This window comes from Paroedura picta, chromosome 3, assembly GCF_049243985.1.
Source record: "Paroedura picta isolate Pp20150507F chromosome 3, Ppicta_v3.0, whole genome shotgun sequence".
Classification (NCBI taxonomy): Eukaryota; Metazoa; Chordata; class Lepidosauria; order Squamata; family Gekkonidae; genus Paroedura; species Paroedura picta.
Genome location: NC_135371.1, coordinates 109,759,105 through 109,782,379, shown reverse-complemented (window position 1 = coordinate 109,782,379; position 23,275 = coordinate 109,759,105). Strand labels below are relative to the sequence as shown.

General features: G+C 41.6%; 1 protein-coding gene and 1 long non-coding RNA gene across 20 annotated transcripts in view; one reads left to right on the top strand and one right to left on the bottom strand.

The window, feature by feature from the left end:
* Positions 1-23,275, top strand: part of TENM2 (teneurin transmembrane protein 2) — a 1,331,635-nt gene that overhangs the window by 1,186,616 nt on the left and 121,744 nt on the right. For 16 of the 19 annotated variants that reach the window (XM_077327160.1, XM_077327169.1, XM_077327168.1 and 13 more), the window contains one exon: positions 492-704. In XM_077327160.1, coding sequence (XP_077183275.1) covers positions 492-704 — 213 coding nt within the window. The remainder of the gene's footprint in view (positions 1-491; positions 705-23,275) is intronic. The other 3 variants (XM_077327162.1, XM_077327167.1, XM_077327165.1) reach the window with 1 other exon arrangement.
* On the bottom strand, positions 9-11,764 carry LOC143832569 (uncharacterized). Its single transcript, XR_013229317.1, has 3 exons — positions 11,543-11,764; positions 6,511-6,656; positions 9-618 (listed from the first exon to the last, which is right to left on the bottom strand). It is a non-coding gene; the product is annotated as an uncharacterized LOC143832569 (long non-coding RNA).

Sequence of the window (23,275 nt, the reverse complement as noted above, 5' to 3'; positions counted from 1 at the left end):
TTTAGCTAATCTATTCTTATGATATAGGTCTAATAATATAAACTTGCTCTTCTGGTATATCTGGTAGTTACAATTTGTGTTTTAGGTTACACTTACTTGGGATAATATTATCTTACATTTAATGTTGCCAGTTCAGACTGTTCCTATCATGCCAGTGATTCAATGTAGTCGCTAACCTTCAGTATTGAATGAGCCTTGAGTGACATATGTTTATACACATTTTGCAATAATTTATCTCATTAAGATTCTCATTGTACCAGCAAAAAGTAGCCTAAGCAAAGCTATGCCCCCCTAAGGCCCTGAAGTCACTGGGTTTAGAAGGGTGTTACGCTGCTCAGGTTGGCACTGTTAATGACGCAGTCCCCGAAGTATCTGCAACAAGAGGACCCCTGCTGGGATAATGTGAAGCCATTAGTCATCCATAAATGTAGAAGACTGCTAGTGATCATGGCCATGAGGCAATAACCAACTTTCCTGGGTTCTTTTTCCAGAAGTGTGCTCTGTAGACTGTGGCACCCATGGTGTCTGTATTGGCGGAGCATGTCGCTGTGAAGAAGGCTGGACAGGGGTAGCTTGTGACCAACGTGTTTGCCATCCCCGCTGCACAGAGCATGGAACCTGTAAAGATGGGAAATGTGAATGCCGAGAGGGCTGGAATGGGGAGCACTGCACCATTGGTAGGCAAACGACAGCCACCGAAACAGGCACATATTGCTTTATTTTCATAACTTGTAGAAACATAGTTACTATTGTGTGTGGTAATGGGCTGACCCTTTATGGACACTGTTGCTTCTTCTAATTAATCCTGCCTCTGAAACCAAAGCACACAAATATTCTTTAAACTGAGTGCTGAGTTAAACATTTCGCTGAAGGTTTAAATGATATGCCAAATGGCTCGCTATTTATTAATTTATCCTTAATGAAAGACATGTTCCACTTTGTCTTCAAGGCAAGTTTCTAAACTAAATTTAAGTAGACATTTACTTTAGTGAATGTCCTTTTTTCAGTTCCCTTACTGATCTAGTACTCCTCCTATTATGTATTCCATTCAAAACACATTTCCACAATACCCATCAAGAGCTGGGGTCAAGTTGAGGGGGAATCTCCCTCCTGTTGTTACAGAAATAGCTCCCTAGCATTTTCACATGTTGTGGTGTGACAGTGGTCATGGTGTTTGCCTATAGACTGGCACAGCATGGGAGGGCCGAGCCAATGCTGCCGCATGCTGGTATACCCTTTCCTAACAGCATGTTGCTCAGTACAGCTTTGGCACCATGCAGAGTACCGTGACTAACACAATTGCATCTCCACTGTGATATGTCAGCTTAGAAAATAATAACAAACATACATTGCCTCAAATGTTTTTGACTGTTTTTGAATTTTAAACCTAGGTTATTTAATTTATCTCTGCAAAATGTAGGTTGTGCAAAGAAAACTCAGGCTCACAGTTTACTTCTGTGGTGGACAAAAGTAGTACATGTCTCACTGGGTAGATATCTGTTTGAAAATCCAGAAGAGAAAGCTCAGTGTGGACCTTGAGCATCCCTCAGAATATGTAATTTAAAATCCATGTATTTCTCTGTTTTCTCCTTCTCCATGTCATCCCTTTAATTACTCAGTGCTTTTTTAAATGACCTAAAAGTACCCCCCCTTCTCAAAAAAGGTATGATTTTTTAAAATTGTATTTGGTAGGAAATGGAATATGAAAAGATACATTATGGGATCAGAAATTCTATGGCAACAGGAGATTCTAAATGGACAGCCCTTTCCCCAGTGAACTGTGTTTTGTTTTAAACCAGAGTCCTCTGGATGTGTCTGTCAGGTGTTCGTTACGTTTCTGTTACAGTTTCTTTGGGCAGCTAAACCTTTTGAGAAATGGCTGGAAATTGGAGAAAGAGACAGACTTTGAAATGAATGCCCTGCATGTATATATCATGAAAGTGATGCCGAAGGATGCAACATCTCTCAGTACTACTTACAAACATTGAAATCAGTATTCCCAACAAGCACTAGCAGGCTGGGTTTCTTGCAGAACAAGCCTCTGTAAAGCTGCTGCAGTCTAAGCCCATTTCTGTCAATAGGCACTGGATTGCATTGTGGGCTTTCTGCCACCTCTGTGCCATTTTTTTCATATGGTACATTTATATTTCTGTAGGTGAATTCAAAGAGTCTATATGAGCCTTGTATCTTGATTAACCTGCTATTCCCAAAAGGTTTACCTTCTTCCAATAATTGTGTCTTAATGTGTTTATCTTTAGAAACGTTTTCATGTCTTTTTCTGTAACTGGATTGTCTTAGTTTACTGTTACTGTGCACACAAAAAGATGGATTAATGTTGTTCAGATAAGATTTGTGGTAAGTAATACTGTATATCGATTGGTTACCCTTTCCAATGATAAATTACAAGGAAAAATACCCCCTTTCTGGACAGGTATATAAATTCTACCACTGTGTGAAGGGTTATAAGTATAGACTAGCACAGTCTTTCATATAGGGGTGAGGAAAGGATGAAAGATTTGGGAAAGACTTAGGAAGCTAACCTAGTTTATAAATTGACCCCCCCCCTTTTTGGGGGGGATCAAAAGAGGTTTTAGGGAAGCTACTGCTATGGTAAACCATTGCAAAGACGATCTGGATAATTTGCCTGCCTACAAGCATCAGCTTAGGTAGGTGTAATAAACAGAAAGAGAGAAAATATCACATCTGTAAGTTAATCACTGTAAAATTTGTCTTCTTTAAAATATGGTGAATGGCAGATGGATAGGGAAGGTGGCAGTGCCAGGTGTATAAGAAATCATGGGGAAACAATGAATAAAAATAATCAGTTTCTTTGCACAATTGTGACTATGGATGAATTATTCAACTATAAAAGGAGCAGTGTGTCTAATGCTCAACTGCGCTCATCATAAAATGTGGGCAGCTTGGAAACTGCACTATCTTGGTGACAGAGAATCCCTGGTAGGATCACACCTGAAGTACTGTATTAGAATCTAAGCATCACAGTGCAAGAAAGTCAGTATAAACTGAAGAACATGAAGACGAGAGATGCAAAGGTAACAGCCTTAAAAGGAAAACTGTATCAGAAATAAAAGTATGCTTTAACTCAGAGAAAATAAGGTTTGTATGACTGAGAAAGTTCTAAGATATTTAAAAGTGAGCTGAAGAGCAATCCTTCCATCTGAATCACAAGAGATAAGGTATGGATTTTAAACTACAGGAAACTCAGATATAACATTAAGGAAAGTATACTAACTACTTTCCTAGCAATGGAAACATTAATTTTTATTCAAACTTTACTGTTTTATAGTTTTTTGTTATGGCTGGCAGTTGCTGTAATAAAATGTGATTGATTGATACTAACTACTCCTAGAGAATGATAGCAGTGGAAAGAGTAAAGTTGTGAAATAATATACAAATCATGCAAAGGCTTGCCTTTAAAAGTGTTTACCCCCCAAGTTGAAGTATATGCAAGTGCATTTCCTTTGCCTCATTCTCTGTCGTCAGCCTACCAACGTCCATGTGGTGTCTAGAAATTGCTTGAAACTGCAACTGATCTTCAAACTACAGAGATCAATTCCCCTGGAGAAAATGGCTGATCTCCAGGCACATTTCAAAGCAGAGCTAGCAATCTCATTCTGTTGTGTCCTTTCTCCTCCCCCTGCCACATCTAGGTGGTAATTTCTTTTGAGGACAGGTACTAGCTTTTGCTTTTGTGACTTTGTAAAACTACATATTCATTCCTAATATGATATAAGCAAAAGTAATAACAATATGTGCCCTCAGACCACAAATTCAGCATTGTATTAGATGGAACTAAGTGTCACCTTACCAAGAAGACCTCTCAACCACTCCAGTTGTGATAAGCCTGGAAGGTATCTGGTCTTAGTGTTTTTCAAATGTTGTAATCTCAAGAAATTGAATGAATATGGATAATTAAAGAAGTGCTAATGCAAAATTTTATGCACCATTTGAAAAATGTGTGCACACCATTTATCTTCCCATTTAGCCACACTGATAAATGACTGTCTTATTTAAATGCTGTAGATCCCCATGTTCTCTATACATCGCATTATGCGATTGCCCTCCCTTTCCTGCACCTGCTAACTTACAGAGGAAAAATAGCTCCCTGCCGTGATAATGAAGGACTGTGCTGTACTTATTAAGTGATTACAATCATGGATAAGGTTATAACCAAACAATAGGACAAAACTTTACAGGGAAGAAAAGAATTTACAACATAACTAGGCAACAACGAAGAGAAATATGCCAGTGCTAAGTAAATCTCAAATGTATAAAGAGATTTTTTTTTTGCCTTTGCATAACTTTTCTTAAAGCCTGTTCCAAAACAGATCAGGTACTCCATTAACTAAGATTCTCACAGCAGTCTTATTAAGGTGAGAAGGTGTCATAGACTCAAAACTATCCTGTAAATGTGGCTTAAACCAGTGAAACTGATTGTGCACCTTATTCTGTATGATGCTCATTGTAGGCTTGTGCAGTTCTTGTTGCCTCAAAGCTATGGAGAGCAAAGCTTGCGGAGTTGTAAGTTTTCCTTCCCCTTTCACAAGGTGCCAGATTGGGGGGGGGGGGGGCTCTTGATCTGAGTCCTCCTCAACAGCAACAAGAGGGGGGGGGGAACTGTCAGCTTCCATCTTCTCCATCTCCATCCCAAATCAACCCTTGGTCTGCTCTTTTGTCAGCCATTCAGTTGTGTCTGACTCTTGGTGATCCCATGGATCACCATGGATCTCCATCTTCTCCTTGCCTTTGCCTTCTCCATAGGTCTTGCTCTCTCCCTCCAGCTTCTGACCCTGTCTTGCTGCTTTTTATCCCCACTTTCCCCCCTTCCTCCCTGCTGCCCCTCCCTCCAAACTGATATCAACCCCAGCAGCTTATCCATGTCTCTTCTTACTGCCCCTCCCTCTACCAGCTATGTTTCCCAACTATATTCTGCATGATCATGCAACTTCTGGGGTTTCTCAAAACCCGAAGAACAATAAATAAATCCTTGACTCTCACTAGGTATGTGGAACACTTACCTGCTCTGGGGCTTCTCCCCCTCTCTCAGACAAATGCAGACACACACACAAACGCCTGTCCTCACCCCCCTTAACACTCACTTGCCTGATCTCCTACCTGGTCCCTCCCACCACCCCAACCTAGACTCCTTCCTCCTTCCTACCTTCCCCACCCAGACTCCCCTCCCACCCCCCACTAAGACACCCTCCCTCCTACCTAGACTCCCTCTTTCCTCCCATCCAGACTCCTTCCTTCCTCCCTCCCTCCCACCTATCCCTCTCCTTACACTTACAGCAGCACTGGCCCAGCATCCTGCCATGCCATGTATCTCCAGGCCTCGGACGGGGCAGCGCTGACTCAGCCGCCTCCTGCACTCCATGTGCATCTCTTGGACAGTCATGACACTGACCAGCCTCCTCCCACAGTGCCCCACAGCTTCCCCAGCCTCTTCTGGCTCACTCTCTGAGGCAGGACTATGAACATCATGTCTTTTCCCATTTCTGTACAATCTGTTAAGCAGGTTTGCTTCAGTCTCAGAGAGAGGAAAGTCTAGCTAATCCTATTCCATGTGCCCTTAATGACTAAGTCTGAACTGTATTTTAAAAAGAAAAGATGTTCAACTGGATGCAGCATGATGTTGGCTTCGTAGGGCTTCCTCAAGCTGCACCTGGTGTAGAGCGAACCCCCTTGGCCTGCTACTGTGCTATACTTTGAGATCCATCCATGTCTGAATGTTTAAGTAGAATCTGTAGCTTGAACTACATTTTGCTAAGTTTATCGCTTCTTGGAATGTCTAGAGCTGGGTACAGGTTGCAACAAGCCTTGATTATTGTAAATTATTTTATATGGAACTATCTTTAAACTGATGAATTTCAGCTGATCCAAACCGCTGCAGTGAGGCTGTTGTCAAGGGCATGCTACTATGAGGAAGTCAGCTACTGAGCCTTGAGGAAGTCATAGGCCCAAGAATTATCGATTTAGTTACACTTAAGTGTGGCTTATTTCCTCTAGATTGCATTCACTGTTGAGAAGCATTTCCTTTTTAACCACTTGTAAGATAAAAATAGTTAATTGTATGTAAATGATGCTGATAATCAATAAAAGAAGGTTGTTTATTTCCACCAAGAAGCAAAGTCACTTATTGCACATAACTTATGTTATGTGAATAGGCGTGATTAGAAAATTATTCAGTATGGTATTTTCCCCCCTTCCCTTTCCCATCCATATGAAAAACATATGGCCTTTTCCCTTTTCTCTTGTCACTTATAAATGGCAGTCAGTGTAACTTTCAACCATACACCTCTGTTTTATCCCGAAGTTTTAAAAACCACTTCCTGTAGATATTTCTAAATAATTTCCTGACCTAAATCATAGTATTTCTTTCCTATAGTTGAGTTCTGCATGGGATATATTGATTTCTTTCCTACCAGTTCTGGAACTCATATGAAACAAACCAAAACAAAATAGAATTGATCAGGCTGTTGATCTAACCTGCTGCAAGGACAGAGCTGATTTTCCTGCTGTATTCACTTGCACTTGCCAGCCATTAATGTTACAGCGATGTTGTTTTCTGTGTGATTTTGTATCCTGTGGCGTCAAACACCAGCTTCAGTTGGTGAATGAATTACATAGTATTGCTGGAGACAAAATAACAGAGATAGTTTTGCTGTTGAAATGAAGTCTGATGGTAGTAGAGCTAAAACTGTTTGAGGTCACAGAAGTTTAGGTTGTTTTTCTTTGTTAGTGATGAGCAGCACAAGAAAGAAACTGATTCTCATTCCTGTTATTTATAAAATAATTTTGCTTAGCAGATTTGCACCTTTCTAACACCATTGATATTGGGGAGGGGGGGTACTTGTTGCGTAACTTGTATTTAAAAACTAAACAGGACTAATAAGAATAATAAAATAAAAAGAGAGAAAGATATAAGAAAAGCTTGATGCAGTGGTTAAGAACAGTGGATTCTAATCTGGAGATCTGGGTTTGATTCTCTACCCCTCCACATGCAGCCAGCTGGGTGACTTTGGGCTAGTCATAGTCCTGTTAGACCTATGGCTAGGGTACATGATGATGTTTCATGTTTAAGTTTTATGTTCTTGGTGTTACTGTATTTAGATTTTTTACTGTCTTATCTATATTTGATATTTTCTATTTAATGGTCTATGACCATAATACTAGTACTAGACCTATTCTCACAGAGAAGTTCTGTGAGAATTCTCAGCCGGACCATCTTACAGGATGTCTGTTGTGGGGAGAGAAAGGGAAGATGATTGTAAGCAACTTTGAGAATTGTTCAGGTAGTGAAAAGTAGAGTACAAAAACCAAATCTTCTTCTTCATCGTTACTTATGAGTGAAATCCATATTTTTTCTCTAAAAGAAATATATATATATTTTATATATTTTCCTTAATCTTCAAAACTATGTATCAACAGATGATTTTCCTCAATATCATGCAAAAAGTCTTTAAGAGGTTACCAATTAGCAGTGGATATAGATGTTGACCTTTCTGTAATTAATGAAGTGAGTTTGGCCACGTCTGTTAGTCCATCATTTTTATCAACATTCCTCCACTGTGGGTAATATTAAACTTTGTTATTTTTGAGTATATAACATTCTCTCTGCTATAGTTATGTATAAAAACAAAGTTCCATATTTTCCCAAACTTTTTATTCATTAATCCCAAAAAGTTTCATTTATATATTAGTCTTTTAAACCTTCTGAATTAATACATGTCTTTGAATCCAGAATTTGTTTAGCCTCCTTACATGTCCATCATAGATGATATAATGTCCTTTCATGTTGTTCACATTTCCAGCAAGCATTTAAAATATTGTTGTACATTTTGGATAACCTCTTGGGTGACAGATACCAACAATATATCATTTAATAAAAGTTCTCCTTAAGGCCAAACCATGGCTCTCCAGATGCCCATAGACTACAATTCACATGAGCCTCTTCCAACAACATGCTGGTGGGGACTCATGGGAATTGTAATCCATGGGCATCTGGAGAGCCACAGTTTGGCCACCCACGGGCTAGACTTTAATGTAAATTTAAGACCCTTCGTCCACATAGTACGTCATGTCCAATATTTTAGACCATTTTATCCTACATTCTTTCACACATACTTCCTCTTTCTCAAATTTCAATAGATGTTTATATAGCTTAACAATAATATGTTCAACATAATTCAAATTCAGCCTTAGATTGATCAAAACCATGAACTTTCCACCTACTTTAAAACTTTCTAATAGTTGTAAATAGTATAGTTGTGCAGCTATAGCCTTCTGTTCTCACTAGGATGTCAGTAAGTTTGGAAGGGATATAACACTGCTTAGGACATCCCTGCTAGTATCATAATGCTATTCCTGAACCAAACCCACACAATGTTCATATTGGCAATAAGTTTGAAACCGATCATATTCATCCTAAATGTAGATGGGGTTTGGACTTTCAGAGTCTTTCATGTGTGACTTGTTGAATGTGACCAACAAAAACATTCTGCTGTATTGATGCTACATTCTTCTGGTATGCATATGCCCTCTAGATCAGTGGTCCCCAACCTGCGGGCCGCGGCCCGGTGCCGGGCCGTGAAGGCCATGGCGCCGGGCCGCAGCTCCCTCTCCCCACCCCCCCACAGTAAAAAACTTTCCAGGCCGCAAGCTTGCGGCCCGGGAAGCTTCTTACTGCGGGAGGGCGGGGAGAGGGAATCAGGGCCGGGCCACGTGGCCGTGCGGGTGTGGTCCGCGGGTACGGCCCGATGCGCGGGCATGGCCCGCGGGGGCACAGCCTGCAGGCGCGGCCCGATGAGTGGGCACGGTCTGCGCGGGCGTGGCCCGATGCCCTGCCAGTCCCCAGCCTCAGAAAGGTTGGGGACCACTGCTCTAGATGAACAGGGGTCGTCAACCTGTGGTCCTCCAGATGTCCATGGACTACAATTCCCATGAGCCCCTACCAGTGTTTGCTGGCATTTCCTGGCAGGGGCTCATGGGAATTGTAGCCCATGAACATCTTGAGGACCACAGGTCCTCCTAGGCTTAGGTGCTCAACGTTCATTTCAGGCTTCCCTTCCTTCTCATTGAGCAGTGTATCAGTACCATTTTTTCTTACTTTGGAAAAATAACTGGTGTGAACATAACTTTTGAAAAATATTCCATATGTGACATCAGAATTCAATGCTGCATTATGTTAAGATTTTGTGTTTCAAAAATTGGGAAAAAATAAAACCAGATTCACAAAATGCAACAGTCTTTCAGCAAATGGGTTCCTCCCATTTGTAATGCTTTTTGGGCATCATGTTGAGGAAACAGTAACTTTTAGGAACCTGAGCTGAACTAGTAGATGTCCCTTGCTGCTATAAAGATTTTGTTACCTCAGCTTCCCCTTAAGCTATCAGCCAAGCTATTGTCTGCCTGGGGCCATAGAGAGGAGAATGTCAGTGTCCAGTTCATCCTAGGAGAATGTCAGTGTCCAGTCTTGGAAGAAAAGAGAGCCAGTAATTTCAAGCACTGAAACATAAGTACTGATTTGTTATTGTTGTAGCCTCTCCCTGTATCAGACACAGAGGGATTGCTCCCCTGCTTTTCTCCCCAGTGGCCAGCTATCACAAGGTCCGCAAGTCATGCAGCTACTTCTGTGATCTTTGCCAGGAGATTTTGTGGCGGCTCTTTCTTTAAATTTATTAATGAACTACATTTAGTCATATTTCAAATGTCAGAATGAGTGCTGATCTAGTTTGTAAGAAAGGTTGAAGTTTCTGTTAGAGAATTTTCAGTTGATCACAGGCAGTGACAAATGCAGGATTTTTTCTGTAATACTCCCTATTATACATCCCACTTCAGTCTTATTGCTTCAATTATGTCACAAGGTGAATAAATTGAAAGATCACAAGTCTCTTACAGCATTTTTGCAAGTGATGTTGACATATTTTTGCATGTGCTGGTGATAATACGGAATAGAAAGCAGAAGAGAGCCAAAGTAATCATACATCCTAGTCTAGTGTGTGACTTGGGATCAGGATCTGAGAGAAGAGATGTGTTTATTGGGATCTAAGATTAAACCATTGCCTCTCAGCAGATGTAACCCCTGTGGACACTGTACTTTAGGATACCTTAAGCAATAACATAATGCAAACTCAAGTACTCTTCATATTTGCTTTCAAAATCTCGTAATAGCTTAAAGACATATATGAAGAGTAAACAGGTGTGCCTGCTGAAAAAGCAAAGTCAATCTAATACTGATTTCAGCAGCTAGAAAAATGAGATATCACAGTTGTAGAAATTGTTACCATATTACTGCAGCTACAGATTGGTTGTATTTGCTGATGGAGTGATTCACTCGTTTTAGTTTTGTTTTTGATGAGGTCCAGATTGTATTTTATGAACTGGAATAAGCTAAAGAGCTGCCATGGAAACTGTTTATATTGCACCAGCAAAACATTTTAACAAGCCAAGCATGTACTATTGTCTTATCATTCAAAACATTTGCTCCCTGTAATGCAAATAACCTTAGTGGGCACTTTATTCTCCATACCACAATATTCGAATTCTATGGAGCACAGACTGTGTCTGAATTCATAGTCGATGGCTGTGTAATGTCTTTGACTATCAGAAGTCATACAATGTCCCCACTGGTGTACAACTGAAAGCAAAGTTTTCAACCCGTTGTTGTTGTTGCTGTTGTTAATATTATAATGGCTTTCCCATCCTTCTGGGCTCAATTCACGTATTGTATTCCATGAAACAATGCATATTAAAATGCATTGTATTCACTGTCTTTTTTGGTAAACAAGGAACCATAATTTTTAAAAACTGCCAATCAAGGCGCAGGGTTATTGCTCTTCTCTGAATTCCATTGTACGTTTATTTTATTGTCGCACATTAACAGTCCAATACAGAGCAACTCAATCAGTTTAGCATCAACAGTGTACATCACATATTTATGTGTAGTAGCATAAGACAGCATGCAGAAGGCACCCATTTAGGTATTCTGGGGCGCTTATTTTGCCTTAATGTTCTAAATCTAATATTTTCTACTGTAGAAATAAATTTTTCCATGCAAAAATTTGAAATCCACACTTTTAGTTTCAGAATGCACATTTTCAGCTTTACGTGAGTTCTAGGATATATCATAGACAAGAGGCACAAGTAAGCTTTGTTTAAGTATATATTAAATAACAAAGTTATTAGCAAATATATATTAAATAACAAAGCTGTTAAATTTCATATATTAGAGATCTTTTCTTTTGAAACACCATGCATTAAAACGGAGAGATGAATGAAAATAAGTATTCTGCTAGTTTACTAATAACATTTTACTTAATTCTTTTTCTTTACGAGCTAGTGATTTATTGATCACAAAAGTGGTGCCACATCAAAAGCCTGCACTCAAATGACTTGGAATCTGAAACAACTGCTGGAGCCCTTGTGGAGAGTTTGTCCAAGGAGAGAAATTGTGTTATTTTGTAAATTTAGTATGTGCAAACACAAAAGAGTAAATGTCATAGATGACTGTAATACTCACAGAGCCAGACACACCAGTACAGATGAGAGAACATTTCTTTTGTTTTCACCAGGGGGAATGTTGGAAAGTGGCTCTTGGTTCTTTCAGTGTGTTGTATCGGTATATTGCCAACTTTTCAGCATGCTGTGAATACAAACCAAGCAGACGTCTTTTGTTTACGCTTTAATGAAACAAGAGAGAATGTGTACTTGTGCTCTTACAGACTTGTTCCCTCTGGGAGCCAGTAAAGAAATTAGCATCATATAGCACAAAGCCTTATACCAGAAGGCAATATGCTTGCTAACCATTAAAGTTGGAAAGCAGGGTTTTTTTCTTTAAAAAAAAACTGTATTTCTGTGATTTTAAGGTACCATAAGACTTGCTGTTTTTACTGCAGGCTGTAAGTCAAAAATTATTTCATGATCATTATTTGCTGGCTTAAAAATGAAGTGCATCAGGAGAAAAGAGAGAGGTTTCTGCATTTTGATACATTCTGCACACTAGTGGTCTTTTTTCAAAGTTGTCTAGTAAAGGGTACAGATAGAATATCAGGAACAAGCCCTGTACTTTCTTGTTACATGTAAATTCTAAAAGATGGCATCAATTTCAGACATATCCTCTTGTTTTGCTTTGTCTGTATTTCTTTTTACAAGTTTGGAAAGCACACAGAAAGCAAATGAAAGTTGTCATTGCTATCTTTGTTCTGATAAGAATTGTTGATAAGTGTGAGGAAACAAAGATCTGTTGAATTCCTTAAAAGACTTCATGGCGGGGGGGGGGATCTGCTATTGCTTCTCTGGAATTGTTACTAATTGATTCCTTATCATATATGCAATCCACACATCTCTGATTATGACTTGCTAACAGTGGGCCTATCCTAACAAACTGAAGGAAATAATAAAAGGATGAAAGATATTTATTGTGGGGAAAACACCCAGAGAAATGGTTTATGACCATGGGCATTTACAGTTTGTGACAGCTGAAAACAAGTACAGGAAATTTTGAGGCAAGTGATGTTTAAAAAAAAAGACTTATGAATTTGCACAGACATAAATCTATTTGAGCTCACTTTGATATAATGGCTGATCAATGAGATCCAGCTAATGAGTATAATTCTAAATAGGGTGAACAAACTTCAAGGGGAAGGGAACGTTTTTAAAATATTGTGCTGGCTTAGCACCTTTCCATAGAGTACTTCTTTATCCAGTAAGGGTACAACTTACTGTTTTTAGCACCATGCCAACACCTATTCTGACTCCACACACAGCCTCTAGAAGTTTAAAAGAGACCTGTTTCTTGAAATGAATTGCGGAGGGTGAAAGAGTTCTTAGGATCTAGGGCTGAGCATTCAACACCTGCTTGGGCCCTCACAGTAGAAACTTTAAACCAGAGCTGCTTCTCAGGAAACTATATGCCCAGAGCTACAATCAATGCCAGAGCTACTGTCAAGACCCTTGGCTAATCAAGTAGTTAGGGAGAAGGCAAGGTGTCACAAGGCCTGCCACTCAGCCTGCTGTCACTTCTACTGTGTGAACTGACACCCAGCACTGGAGGCCCAAGACAGGCAAGTAGTCAGTGTGCCTAGATCATCCATTTGAAAGCATTTGTGGCCCAGGGGATTTCATCTTCATAGCCACAACACTGTGGGTAATCATGAGAGCAAGGGTACCTACTGCTGGCTTTGTAGTGCTTGTCTAGGACAGTCTGGGAGCTTTCATTTCTCCAATGATCACATGTTTTTACTTCTGCATGTAAGAGAAGCAGTGGCCAGTGGGCTTCTGTGATTGGTGTTTAAGGACTGAAATCAGAACCTCTTCCAAAGGAAGAGTAGACATGGTGGTAAGAATCAGATATGCCAGTATAGGAGAAGGAACAGGGACCTTTGTATCCTCTGCTTCCTTTTGAGACCCTACCTGATCATAGTGATGCTGGATGTCACATCAAGGAGAGTGGTGTAGCAGCGGCCTTTTACCTGAAGAACTAGGTTTGATTTCCCACTCCTCCACATGCAGCCAGTCACAGTTATCTCAGAACTCTCTCAGCCTCCCCGACTTCACAGGGTAATCTGTTATGGGGAGAGGAGGGGAGACTCGTTTGGGTAGTAAAAAGTGGGCTACAAAAAGCCCACTTTTGTACAATGCCTGTTCAATTAATTAAAAGAGACTAATGATTCAAGATGTCATTCAGGATGAAGGAACTGAATGAGTTAGGGGAGGGTATTTATCTCAGCCATGCATGTCAAGATTCTCAGTACAGCAGCAAGCATACCCTGAGGCCATCTATTGTGTACACTCACAATAACGAGAAGACCTCAAGATTTGTAGTGTTGGTTTCCGATGTTGGGCTCCCAACACTGTTTTGGGATGCTGAAGTGGGATGGTAAAGGTAAAGGTATCCCCTGTGCAAGCACCGAGTCATGTCTGACCCTTGGGGTGATGCCCTCTAGCGTTTTCATGGCAGACTCAATACAGGGTGGTTTGCCAGTGCCTTCCCCAGTCATTACCGTTTACCCCCCAGCAAGCTGGGTACTCATTTTACTGACCTCGGAAGGATGGAAGGGCTGAGTCAACCGTGAGCCGGCTGCTGGGATCGAACTCCCAGCCTCATAGGCAGAGCTTTCAGACTGCATGATTGCTGCCTTACCACTCAGCGCCACAAGAGGCTCTTGAGTGGGATGATATGCTGTCTATTATGCTACCTTTCTCCCTGCCTAGGTAGGACTTGGCCAACAGTGTTCAAATCTGCTAGAAATGTGTTGAAATTTCCCCAGACTTCTGCACAGAGACTTCAACATTCATGTCAAGGCCATGATGTATATTAGTCCTCAGGACTTCATACTGTCATGACAATCCTTAGCCAGAGTGGTAGAGTGCCAGAGTGGTTGAGAGTAGCGGCCTCCTATGTGGAGACACGGGTTTAATTCCCACTCCTTCACATGCAACCAGCTGGGTGACCTTTTCATAGTCCTGTTAGAGCTGCTCTCACAAATTAGTTCTGTCAGGGCTCTCTCAGCCCCACCTATCTCACAGGATCTCGGTTGTGGAGAGAGGAAGGGAAGGTGATTGTAAGCCACATTGAGACTCCTTTGGATAGTAAATAGTGGGGAACAAGAACCAACTCTTCTATTATTTCATTCCTACCCCCCTCGTAGTTATTCCAACAGTTTAATTTTCAGAATGCCCTGGACTAGCCATAAATACAGAGTGGCTCCCAGTACTTCGGAAACTTGAATTTAACCCTCCATTTTGATATATCTCTTTTCCCCGTGCTAGTTCTGTGGTACACCAGCTGGCATTTATCAATTATAATTGCTCCAGCCTTTAAAGATCCTTTCACTTAGTTATAATGTACTAACTGCATTGAATTACCTTGTTTTAAAGTCCCCTTTATTGTCACCAGCTTCTTCACAGTCTTAATTTTTATCCCATCGAAAATACCCTATTACATGGCACTGACATCAATCCTTACTGTCAGGTATCCTCTGCCTTGATCTTAAAAGGTTATTTGAAGGATTCCAGCTCACAAGATTTTTCTTTACATCAGCTGGAAAAAATAAGCCCTCTGCAATCTGGTGCTGGCATCAACCATCTCCTGTGTGGCTTTAAAACAAGGTGCTCAGACCCCTGTATGATCAGGAGAAGGCAGCCAGTTCACCCACCCACGTCCCATTTCCCAGCTCATTCTCCACTTCCAGAAAACTGAAAAGGGGTTGTGTTTTGCCTACCTGATTCCAAAAAGACCATGGACACTTTAAAGAAGATTTTATTTCACCTTTGAGAATGTAGGTTTACGGTTGCACTGCAACATGGACCAGGCCATTTTTAAAAAAAAATTACCTGGAGCAGGAAATGGATAAGGGAGTGCGGGTGCGAGGGTGGGACAAAGCTGTATTTCCCCCTCCATATGGTCTTATCCGTGATTGCTCACTGGTGGTTCATGAGATTTACAGTGGTAAATCCAGTTTTTTGATTCCCCGGTACTGGACAGCTTCAGGATGTTGGCAACATCATATGGAGGGGGCTCTTTATGCCGCCAACATGCAAAGGCTATCCAGGAACATTTTCCTCGTGCGGAGATGGCCTACTTTACAATTTTATAGCAGGACTTATATAACAGTGTTTCATGCCTTATTCTTATCTGCAAATGTAACGCTGCTTATTCAATCCTGTTTGAATCCGTTAACAACATCTGGACTTCCTATATGGTCTATCCCCATGACACTGAGTGCAACCGGCTGGGCTATGTTCTAGTGAGTACTGATTAACTCCATGTCTCTGATCATTTTTTTTTAATCCCCTCAGAAAACCAAGACTCTTTTCAGCTTGTTATAGATTCTACAGAAAAGAAATGCAGCTGTGAGAATGCCAAGTTCTGAATTCATTAGCAATGTGCAGGTGCAATCCATATGAGTTATTGAGTTTTCAACCGTATTGGTAGCCATGATTTTCCTTTTCGAAAGGAAAGGCATTCTGTATTGTTTTTAATCTTCATATTGCTAAATAATATTTCTAGTTATAAATATAAATATAGTATGTGAAGAAATATTTTTTTTAAAAAAACATATCCAGCTAACTTACACTGAAGCAAAACTTCATAGGCTTATATCTAACTAAATATCAAACCAGCAAAGCTGAAACTGAGGAGACATTGGTCAGCTCGTAATATTAAAATGCAAAGTTTTGGTTTGGGGGGAATTGGTCACATGCCCTCCACCAACAAGACTAGCATGGGCAGATGAATAAGTATATGGGTGAGCACATGAGTACAGAAGCCTGTCACATCAATTGAAAGTTTCCTGATTTGAATCATATCCTTTTCATTGTTCTTGTCATTGTCCTTCCATCTTCTTGTTTCAGTTAGCCACTGGCCTACCTAAATGAATGTGAATCAGCCACAGCCAACTTAAATTACCTGACGTGCTGTGGGAAGTCTAGATTAGCTTTTCCAGCAAGCTGACTGAGTGACCAGACCTAGACAGTGATGCGTTAAGATGTGTAGGAGATTAGGGTCCACTCCCAACCCCACTCCCAGAAACTGTCCCAGGCAGCCAACACTGGGACTGCCACCAAGAATGCTGCTGGGCCCCTTCCCAGAAGGCCTTCAGTATGCCAGGGCAGGGCTCCCAACCAAATGCCATAGCAGAGGATCAAACAATTCCTTTCCAGATTCAGCACCCTACTCTGGGGCTGCAAAATGGCCATGGGTAAGTCTGTGATCACAACTTCTTCTTGTCTGTATTTACTTCTGCAAAATCTCGCCTAAGCTATTCTGTGTTGGTGAATTCCCAGCTAAATATGGACAGACTGTGTCTTATTACAAAGAGTGAAAATTGATGAGACCCAGAAGGGACTCATTAATTTTTAGTCCCTCTACCCTTCACAGTTTAGCTAATCAAAACAGATACCCTCTCTGTGCTTTTACTAGCCCTTCAAAGGAAAAAAGACAAGCATCTTGACCAGTGGTCCGCAACCTTCTTCAGGCTGCGGACTGGCGGCGGCAGGGAGGGCGATCACCCGGCCACACATGCACATTTGCCACCGCGCATACACGTTTGCCGCCATGCATAGCACAAATGGGAGTGCTGTGCATGCGCATTTGCGCCCATGCATGGTGCAAACGCGCATGCGTGGTCCGGCGCAGCCCTGCGGAGGCAGGGAGCTGTGGCCCGGTGCCAGGGCCTTCGCGGCCCAGCAGCGGGCCGCAGCCCAGTGGTTGAGAACCACCTATCTTGACTGTGGATAAACTTGATTATTGCATGTGTGACAACCAGCTCTGCCTCTGGTGACACTGTCTTCATTCCTCAAATTGAGTTGTCCCCATAAGATCCTGACCTCCCGTTCACCCTCCACCACTGCCAGTCCATAATAATGTGTTGTGAACTTTGCAGACAATGTTACTTGAATTAAATTCAAGTTACCAGGGATGGTAAGGAACCCAATTTAAAATACAGTCGCAGAAACTGAATAATAAAAGGTTCAGTTTATACCCTCTTTGTTTTGACTGGTTTCATTTAGTCCTTCCACACAGAAGCAGATGGTATCTTTAGTGGCATGAAGGTGACTACCTGCAAATTGCACTTATACTTATCCAGGTGGGTAAAAGGCAGCCAAGAGAGGCCGGTCCCTTGTCAACTGTGGTTATTAATGCTTGGCCTGTTTCCAATCATCTCTTGTTTTTGTCTCATGTAAAATGTTAGCTCTGGATAAACCACTTGAACATACTCTAGCAGAGACATTACTTATGTGACCTGATACCGTCTTTTCTTTCTGTAACTTCTCTGATTTATGCTGCGACATGTTCTTGCTTCTTTATTGTTGTTGCTGTTGCTTTCTCATACCCCTCAATGTCAGATGGGTAGTCCACAGACAATCGCAAGCCTTCCAATAAGCTGCTGCCTCTATATTTAGATTCCCTGTATTGACACGCTACCCAGCCATCTTTAATAACTATCCTTCTATGGTAGTGCGTAAATACTGAGAGGGCTGGCCTCTTGTAAATATTGTGTACAAGACTACAAGAGCCCAAAAGTGACTTTTCTCTCATTAATGTCTCCTAGCATTTAAGAAACAAAATCAGTGTTCCAAATGGTCTGAAGACGTGTGGAAATTCTTCTTACCACTTAGATCATACATGATTTTTTAAAACCCTAGACTGGATTTACTGACCAATTTTCATGTATTGGAAAGTTAGATTTTGGATTACTTGCAATTTATTCACTGATTCATCTTCATTCCCTTTCTGATATGCATCATAAGAAGTAAGTTCATGTGGAAAGTCATTCTTGAGTTACCCACCACCTGGTTTCAATAGACTTTACTTTCAAATAAACATGCTTAAGGTTCGGCCTACATGTGCATGTATTGTTTAGCAGCACCAAAACTTGCTTCATTATTTCATTAATTTTATTTATTTTCCCACTTATATGCCATCCGTCCCTTGAGGGCTCAGGACTGCTCACAACATAATATAACATTACATAACAAAACAAAACAACATAGTTAATTAAAATTGACAATTAAGAACCAACAGTTTCAAAAAGGCCACCTCCTTCTCTTTAGAGAGAGAGGCACATAAACTGCATATTTACTGGTCAATAGGTGGATGTTTTAGGCATCTCGGGTAGGGAGGATAGACAGTTTATGACGTTTCTAGGCCTCTACGATAGGCCAGGTGGAATAATTCTGTCTTATAGGCCCTGTAGAACTGTCTAAGGTCCGACAGGGCTCTGATCTCATTAGGGTCTTGGTTTTAAAGTTTCATTTATTTTAAACTTCCAGATGAACCCTTTTTCCTGCATTAATAGTTATATCTTTGCTATTACTAGTAACTTTAAATAATATATTTACACAGGATACCAATTTGAAAGAATGGATGAACCACAATGATTCTTGTCGAGAAGAGAGATCCTATAGTGACAGCTTGGTGTAGTGGTTAAGAGAACCAGGGCTGAATCTGCACTTACTTTGTTTATTCCTGTTGAATTCAGATCGATATGAGCTTGGGTCTTCCTGATTATTCTTCCCCGACTTGAAACAGAAAGTGCTCTGCACTTGATTCGGGGAGGGCGGAGGATTTCTCCTCCTTTTGACTGCCGGTGGAGAATCAGCCGGAGGCTTTGTGGCGAGGCTCCATGGGGGGGGGGGGAGCCAGGAGCTGGGGAGGGAGCCAGCTCCTTGTGATTTCTTTCCCATTTTCTATTATGCCAATACCAGCTTCCCACTTTGGGACTCAAAGGGAATTTGATCTATCTCACAGGGAAAGCTTGCAGCCGTCCTGTTGAAATAGGAGGCTTGGTCTAAATTGCAGACACTGGAAGGTAAACACCACCCCCTCCCTTCCCTTCCCCTCCCCTCCCTGGGTTTGCAATAACGTTCATTAAAATAACGTTCATTGTTCTTATGTTATTATGTAAACCGCCCTGAGCCCCTGGGGAGGGCGGTATATAAATATAATAAGAAAGAAAGAAAGAAAGAAAGAAAGAAAGAAAGAAAGAAAGAAAGAAAGAAAGAAAGAAAGAAAGAAAGAAAGAAAGAAAGAAAGAAAGAAAGAAAACCAGCCAGCCAGCCAGCCAGCCAGCCAGCCAGCCAGCCAGCAGCTTCTCAGAGAAGATGCAAATCCAGAGGGAAACAAATTCCAGAGGGAAACAAAGAGAAACAATAAATCTTGGGAGGAAAGTTTCACAACGACCCATTATGCACGGGGGGAATAACGCACATTCGGGGTGGAATGGCGGTGACAAAAATCACCGATAACGCACGGTGCTGGCTGTAACCGGCCGCAGCTTTGGTGCATGCCGCCGAAAAAGCCGCGTTAGCAAAACATGGAAGAAAGCGCAGCTTCCAGGTGACTGGGGCGCAACCAGAAGCGACGCCCGGATCGCCGTGTGCATAATCGGTTACTCTGGGTTTTGCCACCGTTGTGCCGCGTCCTGTGCATAACCGGTGTGTGTCGCGTCTTCCCCCTCCGCGTTTTCCATGTGACCCGAAATCGCTGGTTCGGCGGCCGTGCATAATGGGCCAACCAGAAGCATTTGAACTGACGCCCTGACCGCTCAGGGCTTTGGAGGCTCCGCAGCTTTTAGTTTGGGGAAACGCAGACAGCTGCACCTTTTAGTCATGCAATTTTTTAAATTTATCGAAGGTTAAAAGCACTCCAGGAAATTGCAAAGAAAAGTAGGGTCATTCCAGATCAATCATGTTTGTTGCAGACGGAAAATTTAAATCGCCCAAAATCAGAACGGAAATCGCATTCCGTGTTGACGACAGGGACTGAATCGACCTGGAATTGCAATAAAAGCTCCATGGAGCTTATACCCAGGTTAAAGTCCCCACTTATCCACATGCAGGCGGCTGAGTGACTTTGAGCCAGCCACAGTTCTCTCAGAGCTGTCTCAGCCTCACCTACCTCACAGGGCATCTGTTGTAAGGAGAGGAAGGGTCGGTGATTGTAAGCTGCTTTGAGACTCCTTTGGGTAGTAGTTTTCCTGGAGAAAATGGCTGCTTTGGACTCCATAGTATTATACTTCACTGAGGTTCCTCCGTGTCCCAAATCCTTCCCTTTCCTGGCTCCACCCCCAAAGTCTCCAGGCATTTCCCAACCCAGAGCTGGCAACCCTAATAATATTTCAGAAGGTTGACCAATTGACTTGATTTTATGAGAAATAAAATTTCCAAGCACTTAACATTTTCTTAACCATACAACCATTTGTGCTGTTTTGATATATTACACACACACACACACACACACACAAAGAGAATTCTGTGAAACAACTCTTTATAAGTACACAAAGCTTATCTCTTCTGGTTCTCCTTTTCACTATTTTCTAGTATTGATTTAGGCACGCTGAGAAATAAAAGGTCAAGAAAGAGCTGTTTTCCTCCTATGTAAAAATGTGGCCTTACTAAGTGATGTTGAAGTGATACTGCTAGAATAATTGAGGAAATCTGGCCTCGTTTTCTCTACCTTGGCTCATTTTGATAAGACATCAGTTTCTAGATCTGGGAGTGTCATATCTGAACACAGGCAGCTTTTTGACATTTTAACATCTATACCAGCGGACCCCAACCTTTTTGCAGTTGAGGACTGCCTCTGGGAGTGGGGGAGAGCCGGCGGCCCGGGCGCCGCACATGTGTGGCAGCTGCGTGCAAACACGCATATGCAGGTGTTGCGCATGCACGTTTGTGAAAGCAGGTGGTGCTAATGTGCATGCGCAGAGTTGCTGCACATGCACGTTTGCACCAGCAGGGGTGTAAATGCGCATGCGCAGCAGCTCCACGCATGCGCGTTCGCGTCCGCCAGCATGCCGGTGGCTGTGCCTGACTCTTCCCCCCCTTGCAGCGAGAAGCTAGGCAGGCTGTGAGCAAAGCAGCTGCTTCAGTGGCCACTTCACTCACGGCCTGGCGAGCTTCTCACTGCGGGGGGGAGAAGCAGGCGCAGCCACCGCCAGCCCGGTACCGAGGCCTTCGCAGACCGGTACCGGGCCACGGACCGGGGGTTGATGACCCCTGGTCTATACTGTTTAGAAAGAAACTAGAGATGTGTGCAACAGACTGATGAGAAGAAGGTTCCCAGGTTGCATCATTCACAGATCTTTGTAAAATGTAGTCAATGATGAGAGTGAAAAGCTTAAAAAATGTTCCAGTGCTTGTAGATTCATGGTTTAAATCAGGGGTAGTCAAACTGCAGCCTTCCAGATGTCCATGGACTACAATTCCCATGAACCCCTGCCAGTGTTCGCTTGTAGGGGCTCATGGGAATTGTAGTCCATGGACATCTGGAGGGCCACAATTTGACTACCCCTCGTTTAAATGGAGAGTCCAATGATCAGCCCGTGTTGATATTCTTGCATATTATGTGATCCAAAGAGGGCAGGTCCAGGCTAGGATGATGTGTTTCAGTTCCAACATAACACTTTAAGTCATTGCATTTCAGGTGACAGCATTGCACCAATCTCTGTCTCTGGGGCATGCTTCCATTACTATAAAACCCTGGCCCAAATCTGTATAGCAGTCAATAATGCCTAGTTTTACACCCTGCCATAATGGGCCTGTAGACAGCACTTCTGCAGGCCCATAATGGCATGATGTACTCCTACTCTGAAAAGTCATGGTACAAGAGATTTTTCCCCTATGATAGTACATTTGCAGGTCCAAGCTTCAGCTCTGCATCAGAGTTTTAACACCATTCTAGTATACAGGTTTTGATCTCCATTCTTCAAGATAATTTGGCAGAGAGCGTCTGTCCGTCCTGAATGAATGCAAGCATTCCATGGTTCTCCAAGCATCACCATTAACCATTATGAATATTGTAAGAAGGCTTTTATAAACAAGTAATTTATATTCAAATTGCATGAAAATAGTGGACAAAATTTTAAAGACAGTTATTACTCCATAGATCACTGGGGAAGCATTTGGGTATTGTATAAATGAGCTCTCAGGAAGCTTTGTTTTTCATTTGTTTGATGCTTGACAAAACATTTTCTGTTGGCTGTCAACTAAATATTTATGCAGAGATAATTTTTAATGTGTTTTAGTTCATTTAAAAAAAAAATGAAAAGCTCCAAAGTAGCTACTACCTGACTTTGCACTTAAAGCCTTTTGTCAAAGCTCAATTGATCCTCCCTTTTTCAGCTTTCTAAAAGAGGTACACACACATACAAACCACCTTGATGTAAATAATTAGATGACATTGTGGCATATCTGTGTGCCAGCTTTTAAGTATTTATTATCTTTTTAATGGAAACTGGGATTTTCATAGTTTTATAAATATACATTCCTTCTTTGGAAGGCCACAAATGGAGTGAACTTTGCTGTGGTGGTGCAAAGAGTATCCTAGCAACACCATGCCTGTTCTAACGTTCCTTCCTTCATTCTTCAAACTAAAAGCAAAGTCATGCCCATTAATTCCCAGCTGCAATGAAAACTTTTCAGAGATTTTGCTGGCTTCCTACTGTTCATGTTTTCATCTTGCTCAGATGTTCTAGAGGAAGAAAAAAAAACCCTCTCTGCTACTGTGATCTGTTTATCTCTCTCCAGTTTCTATTGAAAAAGAAAACCCAGAGTGTATATCCACAATTAATGCTCATTTCACATTTAAAACAAATCAGGTGTTCTACAGCATGATGTCTCTCTTGATACAGTATCATTATGGCTGCTGAAACAGCATGTCTGACATGCCAAAGAGGTAAAATAAATTGCCTTCAGAATGTGTTTTAAACAGCACAGTCCTCTGGATTCTCTTTGTGTCGGTGCAAGG